General features: G+C 47.8%; 1 protein-coding gene across 1 annotated transcript in view; it reads left to right on the top strand.

The window, feature by feature from the left end:
* Csmd2 (CUB and Sushi multiple domains 2) overlaps positions 1-23259 on the top strand; it is a 574744-nt gene that overhangs the window by 512529 nt on the left and 38956 nt on the right. Inside the window, exons 45-53 of the mRNA XM_029476560.1 lie at positions 5814-5894; positions 6327-6440; positions 8246-8434; positions 10795-10941; positions 15048-15236; positions 16656-16841; positions 17781-17975; positions 19347-19520; positions 20893-21066. Coding sequence (XP_029332420.1) covers positions 5814-5894; positions 6327-6440; positions 8246-8434; positions 10795-10941; positions 15048-15236; positions 16656-16841; positions 17781-17975; positions 19347-19520; positions 20893-21066 — 1449 coding nt within the window. The remainder of the gene's footprint in view (positions 1-5813; positions 5895-6326; positions 6441-8245; positions 8435-10794; positions 10942-15047; positions 15237-16655; positions 16842-17780; positions 17976-19346; positions 19521-20892; positions 21067-23259) is intronic.

Raw genomic sequence — 23259 nt, 5'->3', positions numbered from 1 at the left:
TTCAAACTGTGAGCCTAAATAAAACTGCCCTTTCAGAAGTCGCTTGCCTAGAGCATTTTGTTACAGTAACAAGACAAGTAACTAAGGCAAACCCTGAAGCTCTCTCCCTCTGGGGTGCTGAGTGTGGGACCTGCCTGTTGTATGTGCTGCACAAGATCTCCTCCCCAGCCCCAGCCCCAGCCCCAGCCCCAGCCCCAGCCCCAGCCCCAGCCCCAGCCCCAGCCCCAGCCCCAGCCCCAGCCCCAGCCCCAGCCCCAGCCCCAGATGAATTAGGTATAAAACAATAGATGATTATGTGATTTATATGGATAAACATATTTGGACACACACGGGCACATGCTTGTATGCACATACACACAGATAAAGATGTAGTCACTAAATATCATCCATGCAAGATACAGTACATTGATTTAAGGGCAGGTGTATTTTGTACTGTTCGGTGAAATAAAAAGCAGATTGCTGTCAGGTCTCAAATGCTAGCAGGAGGCAGTAGCTACAGGCTCCTCCCTACTCTAAGCCACTATCCTTATAACATTCTTGAGAGAGAGAAATGAATATAAAGAACAGTGGGGGGGGGGCATGTGAATACTATCTGAGCTTGAACAGCAAACTCAAAATCAGAGTTCCAGCAACTGCCTTGGTAAGTGCAAACGAATCCTATGAACCACGTTTTACTTTGAAATATCCCAGTCAAAGACTAGTCTAGCTGAGGAACACCTTACCTGGGAAGACGCATGGGAAGAGCAGGCATGTGGACTGCAACAGACCTGAAGCAAAGACTCCCTCCACCTACTAGCCATCACTATCATGTGCTAGTCTTGCTAAACTATAGCAGTGCCTCACTTCTATGACCTGATCAATGGACCCACACCAACCAGCTGCCACAATAAGGACCAGGCAAGCCATAGCAATGCCTTACCCCAGAGAGAAAGGGGGGACGACAAAAGTGAAATGAAGGAGCCTTGTCTTGACTGTCCCCACCTTGGAGTATGTCCTGAGATCACAGCAGACATGGTGAGACAACTTCAGTTGGGGATAAAACTTGTTAACCTCCATCGGTACTCAAAATGGCTGAAACTCCTTATGCCTGGAGAAGGAATTTCAGGAATGCTTTGTTCTGTTTTGTTGGCCATTTTGGTTTTTAGACTGGGTCTCACTCTGTAGCCCTGGCTGGCCTGTAGCATTCTCCCTCTCTTCCCCCCTTGTGTGTGTATGTGTGTGTACAAGTGTGCCTCTCTGTCGCTCTCTCTCTCTCTCTTTCTCCCTACACACACACACACACACACACACATACACATTGGCCTTGGGTTTACAGTGATGCTCCTGCCTCTGCCTCTAAAGTACTGGGATCAAAGGTGTGTGCCACCCTGTAACAGCTTGGTTGGTTAGTTGGTTGGTTAGTTGGTTGGTTGGTTAGTTGGTTGGTTGGTTAGTTGGTTGGTTGGTTAGTTGGTTGGTTGGTTGGTTGGTTGGTTAGTTGGTTGGTTGGTTAGTTGGTTGGTTAGTTGGTTGGTTGGTTGACTGGTTGTTTTGGTTAATGATTTGTTTGTTTTTATTTCAGGCACTTTTGTCTGTTGCTTGTCAGTATTCCACAAACTTTCTATGTGGAACAAAAAAAAAATTATAATTTTAAAAAATGTAACACAATGAGAAATCCCCCTGACAACCACAAAATGCAAACTCTGAAAGCTGCGTTAAGGGCAAATTTCTTTGTATTGATTTTGTTTTTCTAGAAAACTTGGTTACGCCTTAGAAGTTTCAAAGGCAAGTATGAGGCCCAGAAGAGATCGATTCATTTTTTTGTAACTGTTAAGGAAAATGACAGCTGACTAAATAAGATTTTCATATCTCTAGAAATTGAAAAATGGTGTAAGTCAAATGAAACAAATGATAGACCACGTGCAGAGAATTAGCAAGCCAGGTCAATCTGGAATATTCAGAGAGTCCTCCAATTCCATACAAAAGCAAGGACAAAGGACGTGGCTGGACAGCTGAAGAGAGAAATGCAAATTGCTAACATGAAAAACTCATTAACATATGAAAAACTTAAAAATAATCAAAGTTTGCAGAGGGGAGAGCTCAATAAGTAAAACATTTTATGCCCAAGCTTGAGGGACTGACTTCAGATCCCCTGAACCCCTGTAATCAGATCTCCTGCACCCCTGTAAACAGATCTCCTGCACCCCTGTAAACAGATCCCCTGCACCCCTGTAAACAGATTCCCTGCACCCCTGTAATCAGATCCCATGTACCCCTGTAATCAGGCTCCCTACACCCCTGTAATCAGGCTCCCTGCACCCATGTAAAAGCTGAGAGTGGTAACATTTGCTTGTAACCCCAGTGCCGGTGACTGGGAACATAGAGATAGACAGATTCCTAGAGCCACCAATCAGTGAACTCCAGGTGTACACACAGACACACACACACACACACACACACACACACACAGAGGCACAGGCACATGCACAAGTCAGTACATACACGGCCTGCCCCAAAATAAAAGGAAAGGAACTACTGGCTTCGCCAAGCCAGTTGATGACTCTGCCCATAGTGGGTTGTATGTTCTAAAAGAACCAGAAGATGTTGTTTCCTGCATCTTCAGCACCCACACAGTTCTGGGCAAAGTGAACTCCCCAACAGGTTATCTCAGGACTGTGTGAAAGGAAGAAGGTGTCACCCTGCCTCACAGCAGTTGTGATCTGCTGACAGTACAAGCCAGACAACATTCCTAGGCAGAAAAATGGAAGCACACCTCAAGGGCAGACACTGCTCCGGCTTTTGTCAAATCAGGCAGAAAGCTACTTGGATATCTCAGGAGGGCCTCTTAAGTGTTGGTACACTTACTGCTAAAGCTCGTGCCTCTTTCATGTGGTACTTGTGAGTCAACACATCTGTATAACAATTTAAAGTTAGATTTCGTAATGGGATATAGCATTTCACATAAAAGTAGACACAGGTGAAGTGTCCAATTACCTTCCATCTTCAGCTGGTAAAATGTCAGATCCCAAGCTACTGGAAGGTAGCTCCAGTTGCATGATGGGAGCTGTGTCTGGGATGCTGTGGTCTCAGGAGGGTATCACACTGCACAGTGTGACAGCCCCATTGTGACTTCCACATAGAGCCCCCAGAATAGGAAGTCTCACACACCACACTGAATATCTGTGATACCAGGATGCAACTTTCCCATTAATGGTATCAAGCTATTCTTATGGCCATGTTAATTGTAGGCAATCATGAACTGATTTAAGCACCCAGCCTCTATCATAACTAGGATTGCTGCATACACACATGCATGTACACACACACACACACACACACTTTTATTGTATTTTAATTTCCTTTTGGATTTTGATATCCAACTCAGTAGACTCATTCCCCTCTTAAAATATTGAGGACACATGCAGGAAAAGGTTGCTGACATTTGACAAGGACTGCCTGCATGTTCTATAAAGGTGGTGTGCTTTAATCAGTTCCTGTTTATAAAAGAATCAGCAGAATGAAAAGAAGGAAGAATGTTAAAAAAAATACAAAAGATGTATGGAAGCCAGCCACGGTGAGACACACCTGGAATTCCAGCACTGGAGAAATGGAGGCAGGATCAGGGGTTCAAGGTCATTCTTGGCTGCGTAGTGAGCTGAGATCAGCCTGGGACACGTGAGATTTTGTCTTTTAAAAAAAAAAATTGAGATATATGTGGTGTATGGGTAAATAGTGCTGTCACCGTTTTAAATGGAAAAACTGAAGAGACCCACTGGTTAACACCAGAGCATCTGAAATAAATTTTAGTAAATGAATATGATTAGATTCCACAAAGTCATTTCTATCTCATTCTCAAAGAAATTTTATTGTATGGGAAATGTTTTCTGATATAATAGCTGCTGGCAAGGAGCAGCACAAGGTGCATACAACATGATGCAGTCCTGTTAAAACAAAACCCTTAACTATGAAGGGATCAAATACACAAAGAAGTCACAGCACGTGACTAACAGTAGCTACGTCTGCGAGGACAATGGATACATTTAATTTTCTTCCTACCGTTTTCGTAGAAAACCCCCGGGCTTCTAATGACATTATACATTTTTTAAAAAACATAGCTGGGGATGTGGAGGTTTAGGGAACAATCGTCGCCGCAGCAGCCAGAGCAGCAGTAACAGGATCGATAGCACTCAGCCGTGAGCCAGGTAATAAAAGACGTTAGAATTCCACACAGACCATTCCACACCCAGGCACCGTCCAGCCTCTGCCCCATGGGCTAGACTCCAGTTTAGAGAATCCACTGAGGTCAGCTGTGTTTGGACAAAGGTCAGAGGAGAAGACACACACACAGGATGTGGAGGCTGGGCTCTGGCCAGTGGGAGGACGGGAGCTCAGGAGAAACCAGACCTGGAGTTAAGTCCTGCCTGCGTCGTTTATTTCCTGCAGGATCTTGAAGAAGTAACTTTGCCTTGTTATCTAATCATCGGCTCGCAGGTGGAACACACTGCAGGGTCAGCACTGAGGGATTTGGAGGGCTAGAATGCAGAAGTGTCTGCATGGAGGATGTCCCCAGCCATGCTCCTCCCCACCCCACCCTCTGGACAGTGATGTCACTGAATGCTTCTTGGATCCTACTAGATGTGAATACTGCTAGTTTGGTATGACAGGTGTTCAGATATATTTTGGGTAAACAGACCCTTTAATAACTCCAGCCAGCCGGGCGTGGTGGTGCACACCTTTAATCCCAGCACTCGGGAGGCAGAGGCAGGCAGATTTCTGAGTTCAGTTCGAGACCAGCTTGGTCTACAGAGTGAATTCCAGGGCAGCCAGAGCTATATAGAGAAACCCTGTCTCGAAAAAACAAACAAACAAAAAACTCCAGCCCAGGGCTGGTGAGATGTCTCAGTGGTTAAGAGCACTGACTGCTCTTCCAAAGGTCCTGAGTTCAAATCCCAGCAACCACATGGTGGCTCACAACCATCCGTAATGAGATCTGACACCCTCTTCAGATAGTAGTGTCTGAAGACAGCTACAGTATACTTACATATAATACATAAATAAATAAATAGCTCCAGCCCAAGAGAATGGCTAATTTAAAATAATATAAGGCTTTACTATGAGGAGTTTGTGACTTAGAGGCACTGGATAAGAAACAAGAATACAACCCAAAACCATAGCCTGTTTGAACCGGGCAGCTGAGCAGGCAAGGAGCACAGAGTTTCGCTTGTTAATATTGTTCCTATACTTGTAGAAGGGGAACCCAGGCTATAGTGGTTAGGTTCCTTCCTGGCTGCTATGTCTCTTAAAGCAACTGCATGTCCAAATGACCACATCATGGAGTGGTAGGTCTGCAATGTCATACTTCCATCCTTCATTACTGGAGCTGAAGCATACTCCTTGGGTTTTGTACCAAAACCTGATGACTGAAGAGATGCCAAATAGTGTGTGGCTGAACTGGCCCAGCGTAGAGCATAAATACTCATGAATCCACATCTGTCCCGTGAACGGCTGGGGACGTGGCTCGGTTGGTAGACTGCTCACTAAGATATTCAGAGCCCCAGATCAGTGACCAGAACCACGTAAACCAGGCATGGTGGTGAGCACCTCTAATCTTAGCATTTGGGAAACTGAGGCAGGGAGGATCTGGTGTTCAAGATTATCCTTGTCCACCTAGCTAGGTCAGGGCAGCCTGGGATACATCATAAGACCCTGTGTCAATTCAACAAAAATAAAAACACAGCTGCTAGGTGAGTGAATGGGGTCAGAGATTGCTAGGAACTAGTTCAAGGCCTCAGAGTGACACTTTGCCCCTGACCTGTGTCTTTCTGTCTTTCTAGCTTATCCACTCACCAAGTGCCCTCCCCCGACCATCCTCCCCAATGCTGAAGTGGTCACAGAGAACGAAGAATTCAACATAGGTACCACTGCCAAACGACGGGGATCTCCAACCAGGGTGGCTGAGAGGGGCCAGGAAGCCATGGGGACTGGGGTGATGGCTTCATCTATATAGAGGAAAACAAAGGCCCAGATCATATGGGTGGCAGTGTTCTATCAGCCAAGCGCATCCCGAAAATATAAACCCTCTTCCTTCACCCAGCCCCAGAAGGAGGAGCTGGAAGTATGGCTTCCCTCTGCTGTTCAAAAGCTTTAAGATAGCCTAGAATTTCTTAGGAAATATCCAGAAGGCTGAGCCGGGGAGGGAAATAGATGTCCGGGTCATGGGGCCAGCACGGAGCTGGCATAAAGCATGACCCAGTGCTAGTTACCTTCCAGGGCAATGGGTCTGAGGGATGCCAACCCTCCTGAACCAGACTGCTCCAGGCGATGCCCATGCTTGTCTCTCTTGACAGGTGACATCGTCCGCTACAGGTGCCTCCCAGGCTTTACCTTAGTGGGGAGTGAAATCCTGACCTGCAAGCTGGGAACCTACCTGCAGTTTGAAGGTCCACCCCCAATATGCGAAGGTAATTACACTAAACAGCGCCCCCCCCCCCCACAGAACCCAAGTTCTGCTCCTCTTCCTGTCCTCAGCTCTGAGCTCAGTTCCTGCCCAGTGAAAAGAGCTCACCATGCCAATGGTGTCTGATGAATGAGTTGCCGAGTCAGAGTGAACGAGAGCCTTGGCAAGGACCCCACCTGTGAAAGGACCCCCCCCCCCGCCACGTCCCCTGGGCATTCTCTGGAGTTGGGTACTGAGTATTGGCACGGAAAACTTGGAATGTCACTCTGTTGCTAGGGGTCAAATGTACCCAACATCCTATGTGTGTGACCCTGTAACTCCAGACCTCAGCTGCCCGCATCCCAGTGTGGTCCCTGGAAAAGATGAACTCACTTCACCAGGTTACCCCAGCTCAACCCAAATCCAATCCTTCCCTACCCCTGAGCACCCAAGGAGGCACCGAGCTGGTAACTCCCTGTAAACTGAGACAGTGGTTGAACTTAGGCTGTGGGCTACGGTGAGGAGTGGGGGGACGATGGCTTTAAGCATATGAAGATGGCACCTGACCCTGCTCGACTGCTGTGCGGTTGGAAACCTTGCACAGCTACCGAGGGCGAGGGGGAAGCTGATTCAGTCCTTGAAGCCTTGCCTCAGCTTCAGACCAAGCAAAGAGAAGCAAATTGTCCAGAAAGCTGTTCCATGTAGACTATTGTGGCACTTCCCTGTGCTCCAGGACAGAGCACTTCCCCAGTGCCTGGGGGTGCACAGGGCTCCTCTGTACCACCAGTCTCTTCCCTCCCCTATTATGATGTGTCATAAGTCCTCTTCCTGTTCCTCCTCCTCCCGATCTTTCTCCTCCTGGTCTCCCTCCTCCCACTCCTCCTTCTACTCCTCCTCCCACTCCTCCTCCTCCCGATCCTATTTTTCCTTCTGCTGCTCCTCCTGCTGCTCTTCCTGCTGCTCCTCCGCCTCCTTCTCCTCCTGTTCTCCCTCCTCCACCCCCTCCCCTTCCTGCTTCTCCTCCTTCTCCTGCTGTTCTTTTTAGTGGTCTACACAGTCTTCATTAGGACAACATTGTTTTCTTTAACCACCTTAATGCTATGAATCAGGCAGCAGCCAACCCTGCTGGTCTCTCAGCTCCTGACGCAGTTACCTTCGTTACCACCACCACCCCTGTGGTGTGTTGAGGCGTTATGCTGCAGGTGCTACATATGTGGTCTGACATAGTGTAGCATAATGTTTTCCATGATACAGCCATCCTCTGAGGTAGGACTTCTTGCTTGCATTGGAAAAGCCATCACACTAAAAGGGAATAATTTATTGGGGGGGGGGCACACAGTTGCTGAGTACCTGTGTACCCCTGCTCCTGGATTTAGAGCTGGGCTCTGAGTTCAGGTGTGTTCAACCCATCATCTATGCTTACTTCTGCACTCTTCTATCTTTGTACGAACTAAACCCATTTTGTAGAGTGACTCTTTGGGTGTGGGTAGCATACTGTTGCAGAGAGAGAGAGAGAGAGAGAGAGAGAGAGAGAGAGAGAGAGAGAGAGAGAGAGAGAGATACTGCCCCCATCCACCTCAAATCTAGGTAGCAGCACCCACACCTAAGCTAGGAAATGATTTGAACCAACTGGCGTGCAATGAGTTCCCGCAACACTGTCATGTTAACATGAGGTTACTTCCTGCCACGGGGCAGTATAACGGCGAATGTGAGAACTTGTTTAAATATACAATACTAGCTTTGCAGAGAGAGTTCCACTCTGTGGACAAGCTAATATCCCAGCCCTGTTCTGTCTCCACACCTCGTACATAGTGTCTCTCTTTCTTCCAGTGCACTGCCCGACCAATGAGCTTCTGACAGACTCCACTGGAGTGATCCTTAGCCAGAGCTATCCGGGAAGCTACCCACAGTTCCAGACCTGCTCCTGGCTGGTGAGGGTTGAGCCAGAGTACAATATCTCCATCACGGTGGAGTATTTCCTTAGCGAGAAGCAGTATGATGAATTTGAGATCTTTGACGGTGAGTCCCTCGAAGGGCGTGTGGTTCCCCGCTACAGACAGCAACAGCTTTCCCTCAGTCCCAGGGGTTATTTGAGCTCCATTTTCCTATCAGAACTTTCTGAAGGCACTACATGATGTCTACCTGAACCGTAGAAGCCCAAGGCCCAGGAATTGATGAGTTATATGGTGGTTGTTTGCATTGTAGTCTAGATAGATCTGAATACCAGCCTGAATCCTGAGTATCAGCCAACAAGCAGATCCTAGCGGTAGCCTCTTATAAAGAGTAGGCTTCTTCCAAACCCCAAGAAGGTGTACCAGACTCCAAACTGCTTCTTTTTTTTTTTTTTTTTTTTTTTTTTTTTTTTTTTTGCTTCTTTAGTGTCAGGACAAGAGGTGCTAGCACTTGCTGTTTTGTCTAGAGAAAGCATCTCAGCGTGTCTTAAACCAATGAACCCTCAAAACACCAAAACTTTGTAAGATTTACACTCTCCTCTGGAGCGTATGAAAGTGGCTAAGCATATCTATACTAATTTTCCCAGTGGTTTTAACAAATCCTTTTTAAAGCACCAAAATGCTACATTCTGCAGGATGCCCAGATCCCCCATCTCCTCTCACTGTATCATGATAAAGATCAGGCTTATTAACAGAGCCCTGGGCCATAACCGTGAACGTACACCGTTGCCGACCTCACGCCAATGCAATCTGCTTCTGCTCTGATAACCTGGGGAAGAGCACAATGCAGATCCACAACTGCCATCGCGAGTGATCATGACTATGCCCACCTGCTCTGGTAAAGGTGCCACAGGTGGTTCAGCTACCTGGGGATCTTTGATTTAAGGTACACCCTGGGGTAGAAATAGCTTCTCTCCTCATGTGCTACCACCCAGGACAGCCATGGTAGAACTGGGATGCCCAGGTGTCAGCATCACTCCAGATTCTGTATCCAGAGTCTTCAGTAACCTCAGCTGTTCTCATGTCTCCAGTATTTTGTTTGTTTGTTTTGTTTGTTTTTCGAGACAGGGTTTCTCTGTATAGCCCTGGCTGTCCTGGAACTCACTTTGTAGACCAGGCTGGCCTTGAACTCAGAAATTCACCTGCCTCTGCCTCCCAAGTGCTGGGATTAAAGGTGTGCACCACCACGCCCAACTCAAGTATTTATCTGTACAAGTAAACTGTGGTTGGTGGGTAAAGGGAAGAACCAAAGGAATGACGACTGTATACAACTGATGGCAGTTTCTAGAGTCCTTTCAGGGGGGACCCAACATCTCCTTTAGCCAAACTATTCTGAGTGAATGGGAAATGAAACCTGGCTTGGGTCTGTAAGATAGACAGAGAGCTGAGTCCTTCCCCCGCGGATGCTCCCTTCCCTTCTGGCGGCTGCTTTGCTCGTAAATCCATACTATTTTAGTTGCTCTTTGGGTCTGCCCAGCTAGCTTGCCCTTGGGAGTAATGACAGTCTGTGACCCATCCCCATGGGACCCGTAGCTCAGACCTTCCAGCTACCACCCAGCCTTGCTACCCACTTCCAATCATGGCGCTCTTCCTCCAATCATGGCGCTCTTCCTCCAATCATGGCACTCTTCCTCCAATCATGGCGCTCTGTGTCCCAGAGTCTTCTCATCCCGCTTAAGGAGCCTGGTCCCATGGAGTCTCCCCAGGCTCCCCCAAAGTAAACAATTATTAGGCATGAGGGTTTTTTCTTTTCTCATGATAGAACTGTTGAAGCAGGTTGCTCTCCTCACTTCAGGATGCTTCCTTCCCAGTTTGCCACAACACCTCAACTGCCTCTGCTTTGTTAAATGTAGTCCATTATTCTCCCAAGCTTCCAAGAGCTGTCTCAGCAGTGTATTGAAACCGTCACTCACAGCCTTCTCCAGGACTATAAATCCTGGGTTATGAGTTTCCCAGTTTTATATTGCACTCCTTGGGCCAGAGCCCTGAGATGCAATCCAGACATTTAAGGTAGGAAATAGGAGAAGGCGCCTTCCTGGGGAACCTTAAGGAGGCATGTTGAGAAGTGTTCTTACAACCCTGAGAGCCATCTCTTTCCTCTGGCTCTATGGCTCTCTATTTATATTTGTTCAATAAACAAAGTTTCTGTATGGTGAGCACCATGCTATTTTTAGCATGCACAAGAGAATTCAGAAGAGGGTCCCAGTTTGAAAAACAGCTCCCTCATCAAACTACCTGCTCAACCCAGGCAACCAGCAAATAGATTTCATCTCACTTGCTGACCCCAGAGCACTTCTTCAGATAAGGGTGGGCAAAAGAGAGTCTTATAGCAAGACCTCCAGATACAAAGCCGCCCAGCCATCCAGGCCATAACTATACTTACATCTCTCTCTAATGTCCTATAATGCCGTGTCTTTCTCGCCCAAGGTCCCTCAGGACAAAGTCCTCTACTGAAAGCTCTCAGTGGGAATTACTCGGCTCCCTTGATTGTCACCAGCTCAAGCAACTCTGTATATCTGCGCTGGTCATCCGACCACGCCTACAACCGGAAGGGTTTTAAGATTCGGTATTCAGGTGAGTAGGTCATGAGTGCACTTGAAAAGGGCCTCCAAGCCGAACCCCTTGAGTGTCTCACCTGAAGCATCTCAAGCCATGGTCCATTTCCTCGCCCTCCCTTGTGGAGGTGGGGCTGCCTCCTGCTCTGTTTCCCTCATCTGACACTGCCCAAGTGAGACTAGAGGAGGCTCCCACCTCTTCCACAGTGTCCAGGCCCTCTCCCCCACCACCACCTCTAACCATATCTCTTTCTTCTCATACTCTCACCCTGTGTCTCCAGGATCGAATCGTAACTATTCAATTTGAGATTGGATGAGGCCCGGGGGCATCCTAGCCCCTTGGCCAGTTGGGAGATATCACCACAAGTCCTTCGACTGACTGACTTTAAGACATGCAATTACATAGGGTAGGCAGCAGAGGGAGCCCTCCCCTGCTGTGCAAGCCAAGTCTCTTTTCATTATTACTCTTTCCCTAACAGATGCCAATAGGACCTATCTGTGAGGTGTGCGTGACATTCTGACGCAGAGACGACCTCAGTGATCAAGTGGGAGCAATTAGCATACTGGTCTCCTCAAAGAAGCTTATGTCTTTGTGTTGGAGACCATTGATGTCCATTCTTCTCCCAGTGGGAATGCATAGTCAGTGCTTTATGAACTACAGCTGCCTGTCTGTGCTGCAAAATATGGGAACTTAGTCCTTTCTATTTTCAGGGCCAATAACTAAGCGCATTCAACCCTGCCCGCCTTCTACTGGTCCCAGGCTCTGGTGGCCCCTGTCATACCCTCTACTTGTGTCAAATCAACTTTCCCTAGCTTCCACACATGAACAAAAACACAAGGATTTGTCTTTCTGTGCCTGACTAACTTAACAGTATGACCTGCGCATCCATATACATTGTGGCAATTAACAGACTTTCTTTTCTCTTTCTTTCTTTTTGTTTTTCTTTTGCAAAGCCATATTGTCTGGGCATGGTCAGATCAAAGGCCAGGCCTTTGATAAAAAAAATTTCCCTAGGATACAATTATATGGAGAAAAGAGACTTTCTCTGAACTCTCTCTCTCTCTCTCTCTCTCTCTCTCTCTCTCTCTCTCTCTCTCTGTGGGCACCATTGATCGGCTTGATAAGCTGAAACCTTGGTACCCGCTTTGAAGGGTAGTCCAGGGTGCTGCTGGCAGGGTTTTCCAGCCCTGAAGGCTGCAAGGAAGGCCTGCAGATCATGGGAATCCCGCCACATGTCTGCATGCCAGACAAGGATTAGACAAAGTTTTAAAGAATAGTGGTTGCAGGGAGCCAGGAGCACAGCTCAGTCAGTAAAGTGCTTGCCCCACAATCACAAGGACCCGAGTCCAATCCCCAGCTCCCAGGTAAGAAGCAGGCTGTTGTGGTGGCCTGCACGAGTAATCCCACCGCTGGGGAGGCAGAGGCAGGGGGATCCTTGGAGCATTCTGGCCAGCTACCCCAGCCTAATCAGTGAGCCCCAAGTTTCAATGAGTGACTTTGTCTCCAAAAATTAAAGTGGACATCATGAATGACAGCTGAGTCGACCTCCACCTCCTCCACACATGCACACACACACCTGCATACACTGAAACACACATGTGCACACACTGAAACACACATACACACACAAGTGCACACACCTGCCTACACTGAAACACACATACACACACATGCACACACACCTATACTTACATACACTGAAACTACACGCCCGCTTGCGCACGCGCACACACATACACACACACACACACACACGGACAAGAATATTGGTTAGGAGGGGTGTCACAATGAACCATTAAGTTCTGCCTGAAGAACCATTTGTCCATATCTTCTCACGGCCCTCCTCACTGCAAGACCAGCCCACACCTTGCAGACCCAGTTCTAAAAAAAAAAAAAACCACTGATGGTGAGAACTAGCCAGATGGAGTGAGGGGAGCCCTGCCCTTACTCTGTCAAAGTCTACTTCCTCTGTAGATCCCACCCCCACTCTCTTCTCCCATGTGTCCATGGTTGGGGAAAAGATGGCACCACGACCCCATGATCTGTGGTCTGTCCTGCTACTTGCTGGCAATAGGGTTTTTTTTGACGGCCTCCATTTTCTCAAAACGAAAAAGAAACTCCAAGATACCCATCAAGGGGGGGTTCAGGGTAGAGTTCCTGGTGGCTGTTCCAGTGGAGGGAACATGGCCATTCCCTACTCCTGCTGCTAAATTTGGAGCAAAGAGCTCTCAAGAAGTTCCCTTTGCCTTTCTGCTTAGAGACTAATGTGTTTAGAAGTAATGAGTTGGTTGTAATTACAGCACTTATGCCATGTAGAAAAGAAATTCATTACACGGTACGGCAATTAGTACTTAATAATTAAGACGCAGCAGACATGGTAACTTACACCTGTGTCTTTCCCAGTGACTATGTGTATTCTCTATCTGGGATTTTCCAGTCCTGGGTGAAGGTGGTATATAGATTGAAGTTGTACACAACAGGCATAGCGGGAGCGTGCATCTTTAAAACACCATTTCTGCCTGTGCAGAGGCATAGTCTTCAGACAGGAAGTCCAAGGCCTCTCTGTGAGAGCATGTGAAGATGGGATCTGGTCCCCAATCCACTTATCCCTGTCTACCTGGGTCACCCAGCCAGAGACGCTCAGGCAAATGAAAGCGGGCATGAAGGAAGGCTCCTGGGTCATCCTTCTCACAACCACACAGAACCAACCAGGATTGGTTATTTTTTTTTCATTGCTATGATAAAATACCAGACAAAGTCAACTTAAGGAGGGAGTGGTTTATCTTTGTCTTAGTGTGTGGTGTGAGGATATAGGATGTCAGGGTACCGCATGCCACGGTAATGGGAAGGTGATGGGAGCTAGGGGACCCTGTGGTACCTGGTTCCATTGTAGCCACAGTCAGGAAGCAGAGGAGAGATGGATGCTGGTGCTCAGCTCACCGTCCCCTTTTTATTCGGCCTTGGAGTCACCCATGGGTTGCTGCTGCTTACATTTAGGGCAGACCTCAATTCATACAGTGTAGAAACTCCCTCCCAGCTGTGCCCAGAGAGCTGTCCCCTAGGCCTTGTCAGGTTGTTGATGACAGCTGTCACATAAGCTAAGGACCCCCGGCAGGGTCTGTGGTGTGAGTTCCCCCATCTGGGGCTTTGGTCTACTTCCCTAGCTATTGTATCCCTAGTACTGCAATGGCAGCTGGTGCTTAATGGACTCCTGAGAACTCTTTACTGGATAAATGAATAAAATATGTTAACCCATACGTTAGGAGGAAGGGAATGAGCTCTGAAGGGAATTGTGTGTCCTATATCCCTAGGCATCGGCAATACAACAGAATGACAGAGAGCAACCATTTATTGAGCACTAAGTGACCCACACTTTGCTAGGATGCTTATCAGATACTGTCTCTTTTTTAAAATCATGTGAGCGTCTATGAGGGAGGGGAGCACTTATTGAGGGAGGGGAGCACCTGTTGAGGGAAGGATCTCCTGTTGAGGGAGGGGGCACCTATTGTGGGAGAGGAGCACCTATTGTGGGAGGGGAGTACATGTAAGAGAGGGGAGCACCTATTGAGGGAGGGGAGCACATGTAAGAGAGGGGAACATCTATTGTAAGAGAGGGGAGCACCTATTGAGGGAGGGGAGCACCTATTGTGGGAGAGGAGCACATGTAAGAGAGGGGATCACCTATTGCAAGGAGGAAACTGGAATTAAACAAGCTTTGGTGATTTGTCCTAAGTCACAAAAGCTAATGCCTGGCGGTGTCACATGTTTAGGATACAGTCCCACTGGGCCCTACTTTACAAGGTTGCCTGCATTTACAAGGACTTTGAAAGCAGCCTGGGCTGTGCTCAGGCAGCAAAGGGGACATCATGACTCACAAAGCAGGTTGCTGTTGTAGTTTTCAATTACCCTTTGTTTTGATTTGTTTTGTTTGATCTTGTTCTGGCTTTACTTAACTGGTGTTCAGTGTCAACCACTCAGACCTTCCTAAGTAGCAAAGAACTTGCCAATGGGAGAGGAAATAAGAGGCGGGGGGGGGGGGGGAACAAGCCTGGGTAGGGGACAGCATGCCTGCTCCAGCAGTGGTACATGAACACCCCTCCACCGAGCCTCTTCTCCCTCCTCAGCCCCCTACTGCAGCCTGCCTAAGGCTCCACTCCACGGCTTCATCCTGGGCCAGACAACTACCCAGCCGGGCGGCTCCATCCACTTCGGCTGCAACACAGGCTACCGTTTGGTGGGACACAGCATGGCCATCTGTACCCGGCACCCCCAAGGCTACCACCTATGGAGTGAGGCCATTCCTCTCTGTCAAGGTGAGCGGCGGGGACTGAAGTAGCAACCAGGTGGCTCAGCTCCATGTCACCTCAGGCTGGTCTCAGGAGCAGTCCAAGCCACGTGTGAGTCTCCCAGGGTTTGGTGATAGAACGTTCCTTCAGCAAACATTTACTGAGGGTCTATACATCTCCAGCTCTGGGGATGACGGATGAAGAGTGGGGCTCTGTTTCCAGCACCACGGGAGAGATGGTGATAGCAGACAGGAAGTAACTAGAAGAGGAAGATCTGTATCGGGGCATTAGGAACTCCATGGTAAGAAGGGACCTGCCTCTTCCTAGCAGCTAAGAAGGACTCCCAAGGCAGGGAGGTGTGGGGTCCAGCCCCAAAAGCAAATGAGTCAAGCAATGACCCCTGAAATGTCTCATTCAGTTCCCATGTGTTAACTCTTAGAATTTCTGAGTGCTTTTCCCCCTTATAAGAACATATGTTCCTGTCATGATGAAATATCTTGCTTCGTATAATTCAATAAACACTAATTTAAAAACGTTGAAATCATATGGGCTGGAGTGATGGCCCGGTCAGTAAAGTGCTTGCCTTGCAAGCATGGGACCTGAGTTTGCTCTTGCAGAACCCAATTAAGTAAGCCCAGGAGTTATAAATAAGTGAGTGCTTGTGATCTCATTACTGTGGAGGCAGAGGCAGGAGGATCTCTGAGGCTATGGCCTGACCTCCTTGCTGAGCCCCAGGCAGAAGAAAGATGCTGTCCTGAAAATCTAGGATGGTACCTGAGGGACAACAGTTAAAGCTGTCCTCTGGTGTCCACAAGCCTCTACACATGTACACCTGAAAACACATACACATGAGAATAAAACAATAATATGCTTCCAGACTAGAAACTGAGTCCTAGTCCAGAGTCTCTGGGCATTCTGGAAAACTTAGCAGAGTCGGGCATCATTGCTGGCCACAGTCATGGCCTCGTCCTCTGCCACAGCTTATCTGAGTCTGAAGGAAGGCCTGAGCTCTAGACTTGTGGCTGTAAAGACAGTGATTAAAGGTGGTAGCAAGTTTTCAAACTCTCTCGCAGGATTCTGTCCCCACACCCTAAGGAAGAGGAGACTCTTAGTTCTTTTCGGAGGCTTGAGTGAGTTAACACTCACCTGTGGGACAGAACAGAAGGAAGAGTGGGGACTTCTGACCTTGTGACTCTTCCCTGGAGGTCTTGAGCTGCAGCCCTGACCCTACATTTAATCTGTGAACACATCTATCTCCACCCTGCTCTCTGGTGCATTCTTTCCTGATACCCCTGACAGTGACTCTCCTATTGTCTTTCCTTGGGAGCCTTTTTCTGTTTGTGAGTTCGCACTGTAAGTTTTAAGTTCCTTAACAGGGAAGATGAGAATGTATGCTCAGTACATCTTGAGTCAGAAATGCTCATGGCATCCTTTCTCCTTGACCAGCTCTTTCCTGTGGTCTCCCTGATGCTCCCAAAAATGGAATTGTGTTTGGCAAGGAGTACACCGTGGGGACTAAGGCTGTGTACAGCTGCAATGAAGGCTACCACCTCCAGACGGGTGCCGAGGCCACTGCAGAGTGTCTGGATACTGGCCTGTGGAGCAACAGCAATGTCCCCCCTCAGTGTGTCCGTGAGTCCAAGGGAGGTGGGGACCGAGGCAGGAGAAGCTGGGTATGCAGATGGAAAGACTCCTATAAGGACTGGGCCTCAATTCAGTAGAGAGCAGAAAGCCTGCATTGGGAAGGGATAGGGGGCAGTAGGATTCCCACGGAGGATGAGAGAGGGTATCTATCAACCATGGTTCCCATTGCAACTTACTCTGAATGCTGAAGGACCATCATGCTCTGGGGTGTTTTCATAAGCTATCACAGCACTTGGAACGACCAGAAAGCTTCATGAATGTCCCTTGATCACAGTCCTCTGATGTGATCATTTGAGGGACCAAAAGACAAATAGGCAGCCCAGTGAGCCATATTTAGTCCAATGATACAGATTTGGATTTTGTTTGCCCCAGCAAAAAATGTATATACACGTGCCCCATTAAAAATATCACTCCTTAACATTTTATAATCAAGAGATTTTTAAATAAATATCCAGATTTCTGGCTTTTCCAGCTAGGGATGTACCTCAATTAACAGTGTTTACCCAGCATAAACCATTAGCAGTAGGGTGTCTGTAATCCTGTCACTCCAGAAGTGAAGGCAAGAGGATCAGAAATTCAAAGCCACCCTTAGCCTTGGCTATTTGAAAATCATCCAAAAGAGAAAGGGGGGGAGGTTCTAAAATCAGACCAAATAGAATGTGCAGGCCACAGTCGGTAACTAATGCCGGCGAAACACAAGGCTTACTGCGTCCTCTTACAGACCTGGACTCCCCCACTCACACTGCTCCTCCACTCACACTGCTCTTCGTTCATCCATCAAACCTGCCTAGGATCCGACTGTCCCTCAGTTCATCACTGCTACATTGAGGTTTCTCAGTCCCTTGTTCTAGACTCCTGTGATGCCTTCCCTATCAGCTCCCTAATTCTCCTCCCTGTTCCTTGTCCCCCACTGCCACCCGCCCCCAGCTGTGACCTGTCCTGATATCAGCAGCATCAGTGTGGAGCACGGCCGGTGGAGGCTCATCTTTGAGACCCAGTATCAGTTCCAGGCCCAGCTGATGCTCATCTGTGACCCTGGCTACTACTACACCGGCCAAAGGGTCATCCGCTGCCAGGCCAACGGGAGGTGGAGCCTGGGAGAGTCGATGCCCACCTGCCAAAGTAAGCCCAGGGAGGGCAAGACGGGCCTGTGTGCGTGGCATTCCCTACCTGAACTAGTTCATACGCGCAGTAGATTGAGGGGTTCTCCCACCACCAGCGAGTTCAGCATACCACTTTTTGACACTCAGCATGAATCAGGAGCTGGGAAAAGGCTTGCTTCTTAGCACTGTGTCATCTTAGGAAAGGCTCCCTGTTGAGAAACCTCCGGCTCAGCAGGCGCTGATTAATTCATTTTTTTGCCGCCCAACTATATGCCAGGTAGCAGAGAGGTACAAAGGTGTGTGGTTTGCCTGGGGGGGAGGGGGGAATGACTCATTGGGGGAAACAGTTTGCCATGCAAATGTGAGGGCATGAGTTCAAATCCCCAAAACACAGTGAAAGCGGCTTGTGGTACTGAGAGCATCCATGATCCCACCACTCCCATGAAAAAGCTGGAGGCAAAGAGAGAGAGAGGAATCCATGGAAAATCAGGAGCCAACTAGCCTGGTTTATGTGGTGGCAATGAGACCCTGTCTCAAACCAGGTGGAAGGTGAGGACAGATACCTGAAGTTGCCCCCTGACCTCCACATATGCAATGTCACATGTAAGCACATATGAGAGAGAGAGAGAGAGAGAGAGAGAGAGAGAGAGAGAGAGAGAGAGAGAGAGAGAGAGAAGAGAGAAGGCAAAGAGACAGTGAGACAGCCTGTGAAGAGACACGAGGCTGTACAGGAAGGAAGACTGGAGCACAGAGGACCACCTAAGTTTGTTTGTCTGCCTGCCTCCTCTTCCCTGTTAATGGCTTTTCTTTGGTTCTTTGAATCTCAAATGCCATTCCTCGAGACCAGGTTGAATGAGTGTACGTGTTTGGGATCACTTGCGGAAGGGAAGGGAAAGCCACAGGCCCTGGAGTGTAAGACACCATGTTTGTGGCAGAGTAGCGGAGCAGCCTCAGCCTCACTGTAGCACAGCCTTGGTAGTCAGCCTTCACCTTGTACATCAATCGGATGCTGTCAGCATATTCCCTTGAGAAGGACTGTGAGGCTCAGCAGAAAAGGGCAAGGTCGATGTCATTGTCTTCCCTGAGCACACCACAGACTCACCATCCCGTCCTAACCACAGCTCCGCCTCAACCATCTGTGGAGTTCTTAACAAGCATGCAAGCCTGAGCTTCCAACTCCAGAGATGGAACCTGGGCACAGGACCAGCACCTCCAGAGCTCCTGGAGATACCTGTAGATAAGGGCAAGGCAGCATCATAGAACATCACACTCCAGGAGAGGAAGGCTAGGCACCTCTTGTCTTTGATCATTATTCTCCTTTATCTTGTCCATCGCATCTCGTGTCCCCCATCTCAGGACTGGTTTATTGAACATTTTATGATCTTTTCAGTCATCTCCTGTGGAGAGCTCCCCACACCCCCAAGTGGGCACCGCATTGGAACTATGTCTGTCTATGGGGCGACTGCCATCTTCTCCTGCAATTCTGGATATACACTGGTGGGCTCCAGGGTGCGGGAGTGCATGGCCAACGGACTCTGGAGTGGCTCTGAAGTCCGCTGCCTTGGTGAGTGGCCCTTCAGGCCCACCCTACCTGCCTATTCCCAAAACATACTTACTCCAGTACCAACTTTCAGGAATCCACTATGACTAGAGCCAGAGATTCGCTTTCCTTAGGGAACTTGAAAGAATGAGACCAGCCTCCGAGGGTCCACACTTTAATCACAGGGACACCCTGCTTATCTAATTAGCTCCTAAGAAGACCAGTGTAGCCCTGGCCTCCACCCCAAAGAGACACATTCTTATAATGCACCTAAAATATTCTTTGTATTATATATTAGAGAATTATTTTAAATGTACCCAGTTGTATATAGGTATGTACATTATAATATACACATGCGTATACACTAAGCAAATAACAGGAGCATTTACAAACAGCTTACAAAGGAGAAAATTTTCATTGCTCCCAGGGCTAATGTGCTCCCTGACTGAGCCTAATCTAAGTTCTCTCTCCTATTATTCTTTTCTGGCTTCTCTCAGTTCCAGAAGAGGGTCTCAGCTATGCATGCCTAGCAGGGCAGATTGGGTGATCTGTCCCTGACATATACACTAGTGACCTCCAGGTTGCAGGAGGCCATGGCCAGTAGCCACTTTCTTGGGAACTGGCTGAGGGTACAGTTGGGAGCTACTGCTGCCTAGTCAAAGGAACCAAAGGAATGCCAGGGATCTACTGTGCCCACGCTTCATTTAATAAACGTAACTCAGTGAGATGTCACTCAAAAAGAAAGGTGAATTTGGCCAAGCAGCTGCTTTTTCATGGTTGTCATCAGCAGTATAAGCTGTGATGGCTTCATTTAGGCTACGGTGCTCAATGGGCAGTAGGTACCCAGGGATGGGTCCTTGTGTCAACTTTCTATCAGATACAACAAGATGCCTAAGATAACCCATTGAGAGAGAGGAAAGATTAATCTTGGCTCGCAGTTCTGGAATTGTTGGCCCACGATCACTTGGCGCCCACGGTCTTTGGACTGTGGTGAAGCAGTGTACATCACATCACAGCATAATCAGGGGTAGAGGAATTATGCTTCATGGGTGTGACCTAACATCCTCCCCCCACCTCCTCCCGGCTGGCCACCAGGCTTCTAACCATAGCCCTCACAGAGCCTGGGAAATGTGATAGCTTCCCTACCTGTGTACAGACACAGAAACAGAACCCAGAAAAGGACGGTCATGGATGATGGGGTCACCAAGCGTGCCATACTGTCACATACAGAGTTCCCAAACTCGCTCCTGGATCACTGTTCTCCACGGGAGGTGGGAAAACGGAACATGACTGAGAATTGACACTTTCCCTCCCACCCCACCCAAGCTCTACCCCACTTCCTAGAGGTTCCTCTGTGGTTGACTCTCTTCCCTCCCCCACCCCCATCCCATCAAAGCTGGACACTGTGGGACTCCAGAGCCCATTGTCAACGGACACATCAACGGGGAAAACTTCAACTACCGAGGCAGCGTGGTGTACCAGTGCAGGGCTGGCTTCCGCCTGATCGGCATGTCTGTGCGCATCTGCCAGCAGGATCATCACTGGTCGGGCAAGACCCCTTTCTGTGTGCGTAAGTATGTCGGCCACGCTCCCTAGCCACGGGGCTGAGTCAACGCGGACTTCCCCCCTTTACCTCCTGATTAGATTAGCTAAAGGTTTTGTATATTCCTTTCCCGCCACAGATATGGTCACTGCATCTATCTCTTCGGGTCTCTGTGCCGTCATTAACTACAGGTTTTATTATTGCCTTGTGACTTCTTCTGATTCACCTTTTTTGTTGGTTTTCTAGTTTGTATGTGAATTGTATTACACGCAGGCACACACGGTAAGCAGATGGCAAGCACAGACTGACAAGCTCACTCATTTTCAGTCTCTCGTTTTGTGTTCTTCTTTATTTAGAGCTATAAAATTTCTTCTGATAACTGCTGCAATTATACCTCATACATACTAGTTATAAATGTTTATTATTTTTAGAAGCTTCTTAATTTCTCATTAATTGCCCATCCCTACAATTGGAAGGTTTTAATAAATTTTTTTTTAAATTTCTAAGTCAACAGACCTTTTCGCTTTTATTTTATATACATTATGCACACTAATTCTATTTCTTGACATTTACGGATGCTTTCCTTCTGAATAAACAGTTGGTCAATCGTTATGAATGTCCCATGTACACTTGAGAGCAAGAACATTGTGGATAATTCTGCTGCATAGATGGACACATGTATTCCTAAGATGTACCTTGTGAATTATGTCCTTTCCAGTTTTTTTTTCCTGATTTTGCCCACTTGAGCAGTTTTCTTTGAAAGATGTGTTTAAAGTGTTCAGTTATCACTGTGCTGGCATTTCCCCTAGCATTTCCTGCATGTAGTTGCTATGTCAGCATAGCAACTCTTAGAGCTCTGTGGCAAATTGTGACTTCTCACCTTTAGAAGTAGCTTCTTCGTCTCTTTTAATGTTCTTTAACCTGAATTTTACTTTTCTTGACTTCAGCCTTAGAATTCCAACTTCCACACTTTTCCCCAGTATGCCTTTGACCACCCCTGAATAGCAGGGACATCTATTAAATTGCACTCATGCATGCTGTCTTAATTAGGGTTCCATTGCTGTAAAGGATCACCGTGACCAAGGCAACTCTTACAGGGGACAACATTTAAATGGGGCTGTCCTACAGGTTCAGAAGTCCAGTCCATTATCATCATGGCTGGAAACATGGCAGCATTCAGGCAGGCATGGTGCTGGAGAAGGGGCTGAGAGTTCTACGTCTTGATCCACAGGCAGTGGAAAGGACCCGTCTTCTGAAGGCAGCCGGGAGGAGGGTCCCTTCCTCACTGGCTGGAGCTTGAGCACTAGGAGCCCTCAGAAGCCCGCCTACACGGTGACACACTTCCTCCAACAAGGCCACGCTTCCTCATTGCACCACTTCCTATGGGCCAAGTACATTCAAACCCCACACATGCCAACATGAAAATCTTCCTGTTCATAGATTAAAGTCACTCATATAGGGGGATATGCCTTACATGTTCCATCCTAATTCTCTTGTGCTCTCTGTAATTACCGTGTGTTGTTCTCTTTGATATTGATGTTTTCACTTATCACACTGTAAGGCTGTCAGCTCCCTGTTTTTTTTTTTCTATTCAAATCTTTATTATCTAGTTGACCAACACTAGAATCCATGAACTCTCACATAAAGGCGACACTGCATGTTCCTCTTTCCCGTTTCTGTTCCTGGTGGCATTTCTCCCATTCTGTCAGAGCTGAGACCATGTAGCTTGGAGTTCATATGTCGTAATTCTATTCCTTGACCCCACCTTTGCTTTGTTCTTGAACCTACAATTAAATTCATCATCAACACTGCTGAAGCACCCCAGTTACTTCTTAGTAGGGTCAAGTATAGTCTTTAGAAGTCAGTACAACTCTTTGCATAGTATTCTTCAAGTTCCTCCATGGGTAGTGGTGGTGGTGGTGGTGGTGGTGGGTGGTGGTGGTTTGGGTTTTTAGTGTGTGTCTGTGCTGCTATGAGTGGTGTGTGTGTGTGTGTGTGTGTGTGTGTGTGTGTGTGTGTGTGTCCTGCAGATTCAACAGATGACCTGATGGGTGCTACATAAGCACTTTACCACTAAAGCTGTATTCCCAGCTCTTGGTATTATAGGATGGGGTCTGCTTATGTCACCTCAAATATGCAATCCTTTCCTTCCACCTCCTGAGGGCTGGTGTGATAGGCATGTACCGGCATGTACTTGGATGTTTAAAGCTCCATTCTATT

Source organism: Mus caroli, unplaced genomic scaffold, assembly GCF_978045245.1.
Source record: "Mus caroli unplaced genomic scaffold, Mus_caroli_1 scaffold_6, whole genome shotgun sequence".
Taxonomy (NCBI): Eukaryota; Metazoa; Chordata; class Mammalia; order Rodentia; family Muridae; genus Mus; species Mus caroli.
The sequence above is the reverse complement of the archived record's forward strand: the minus strand, read 5'-3'. Positions and strand labels throughout refer to the sequence as shown.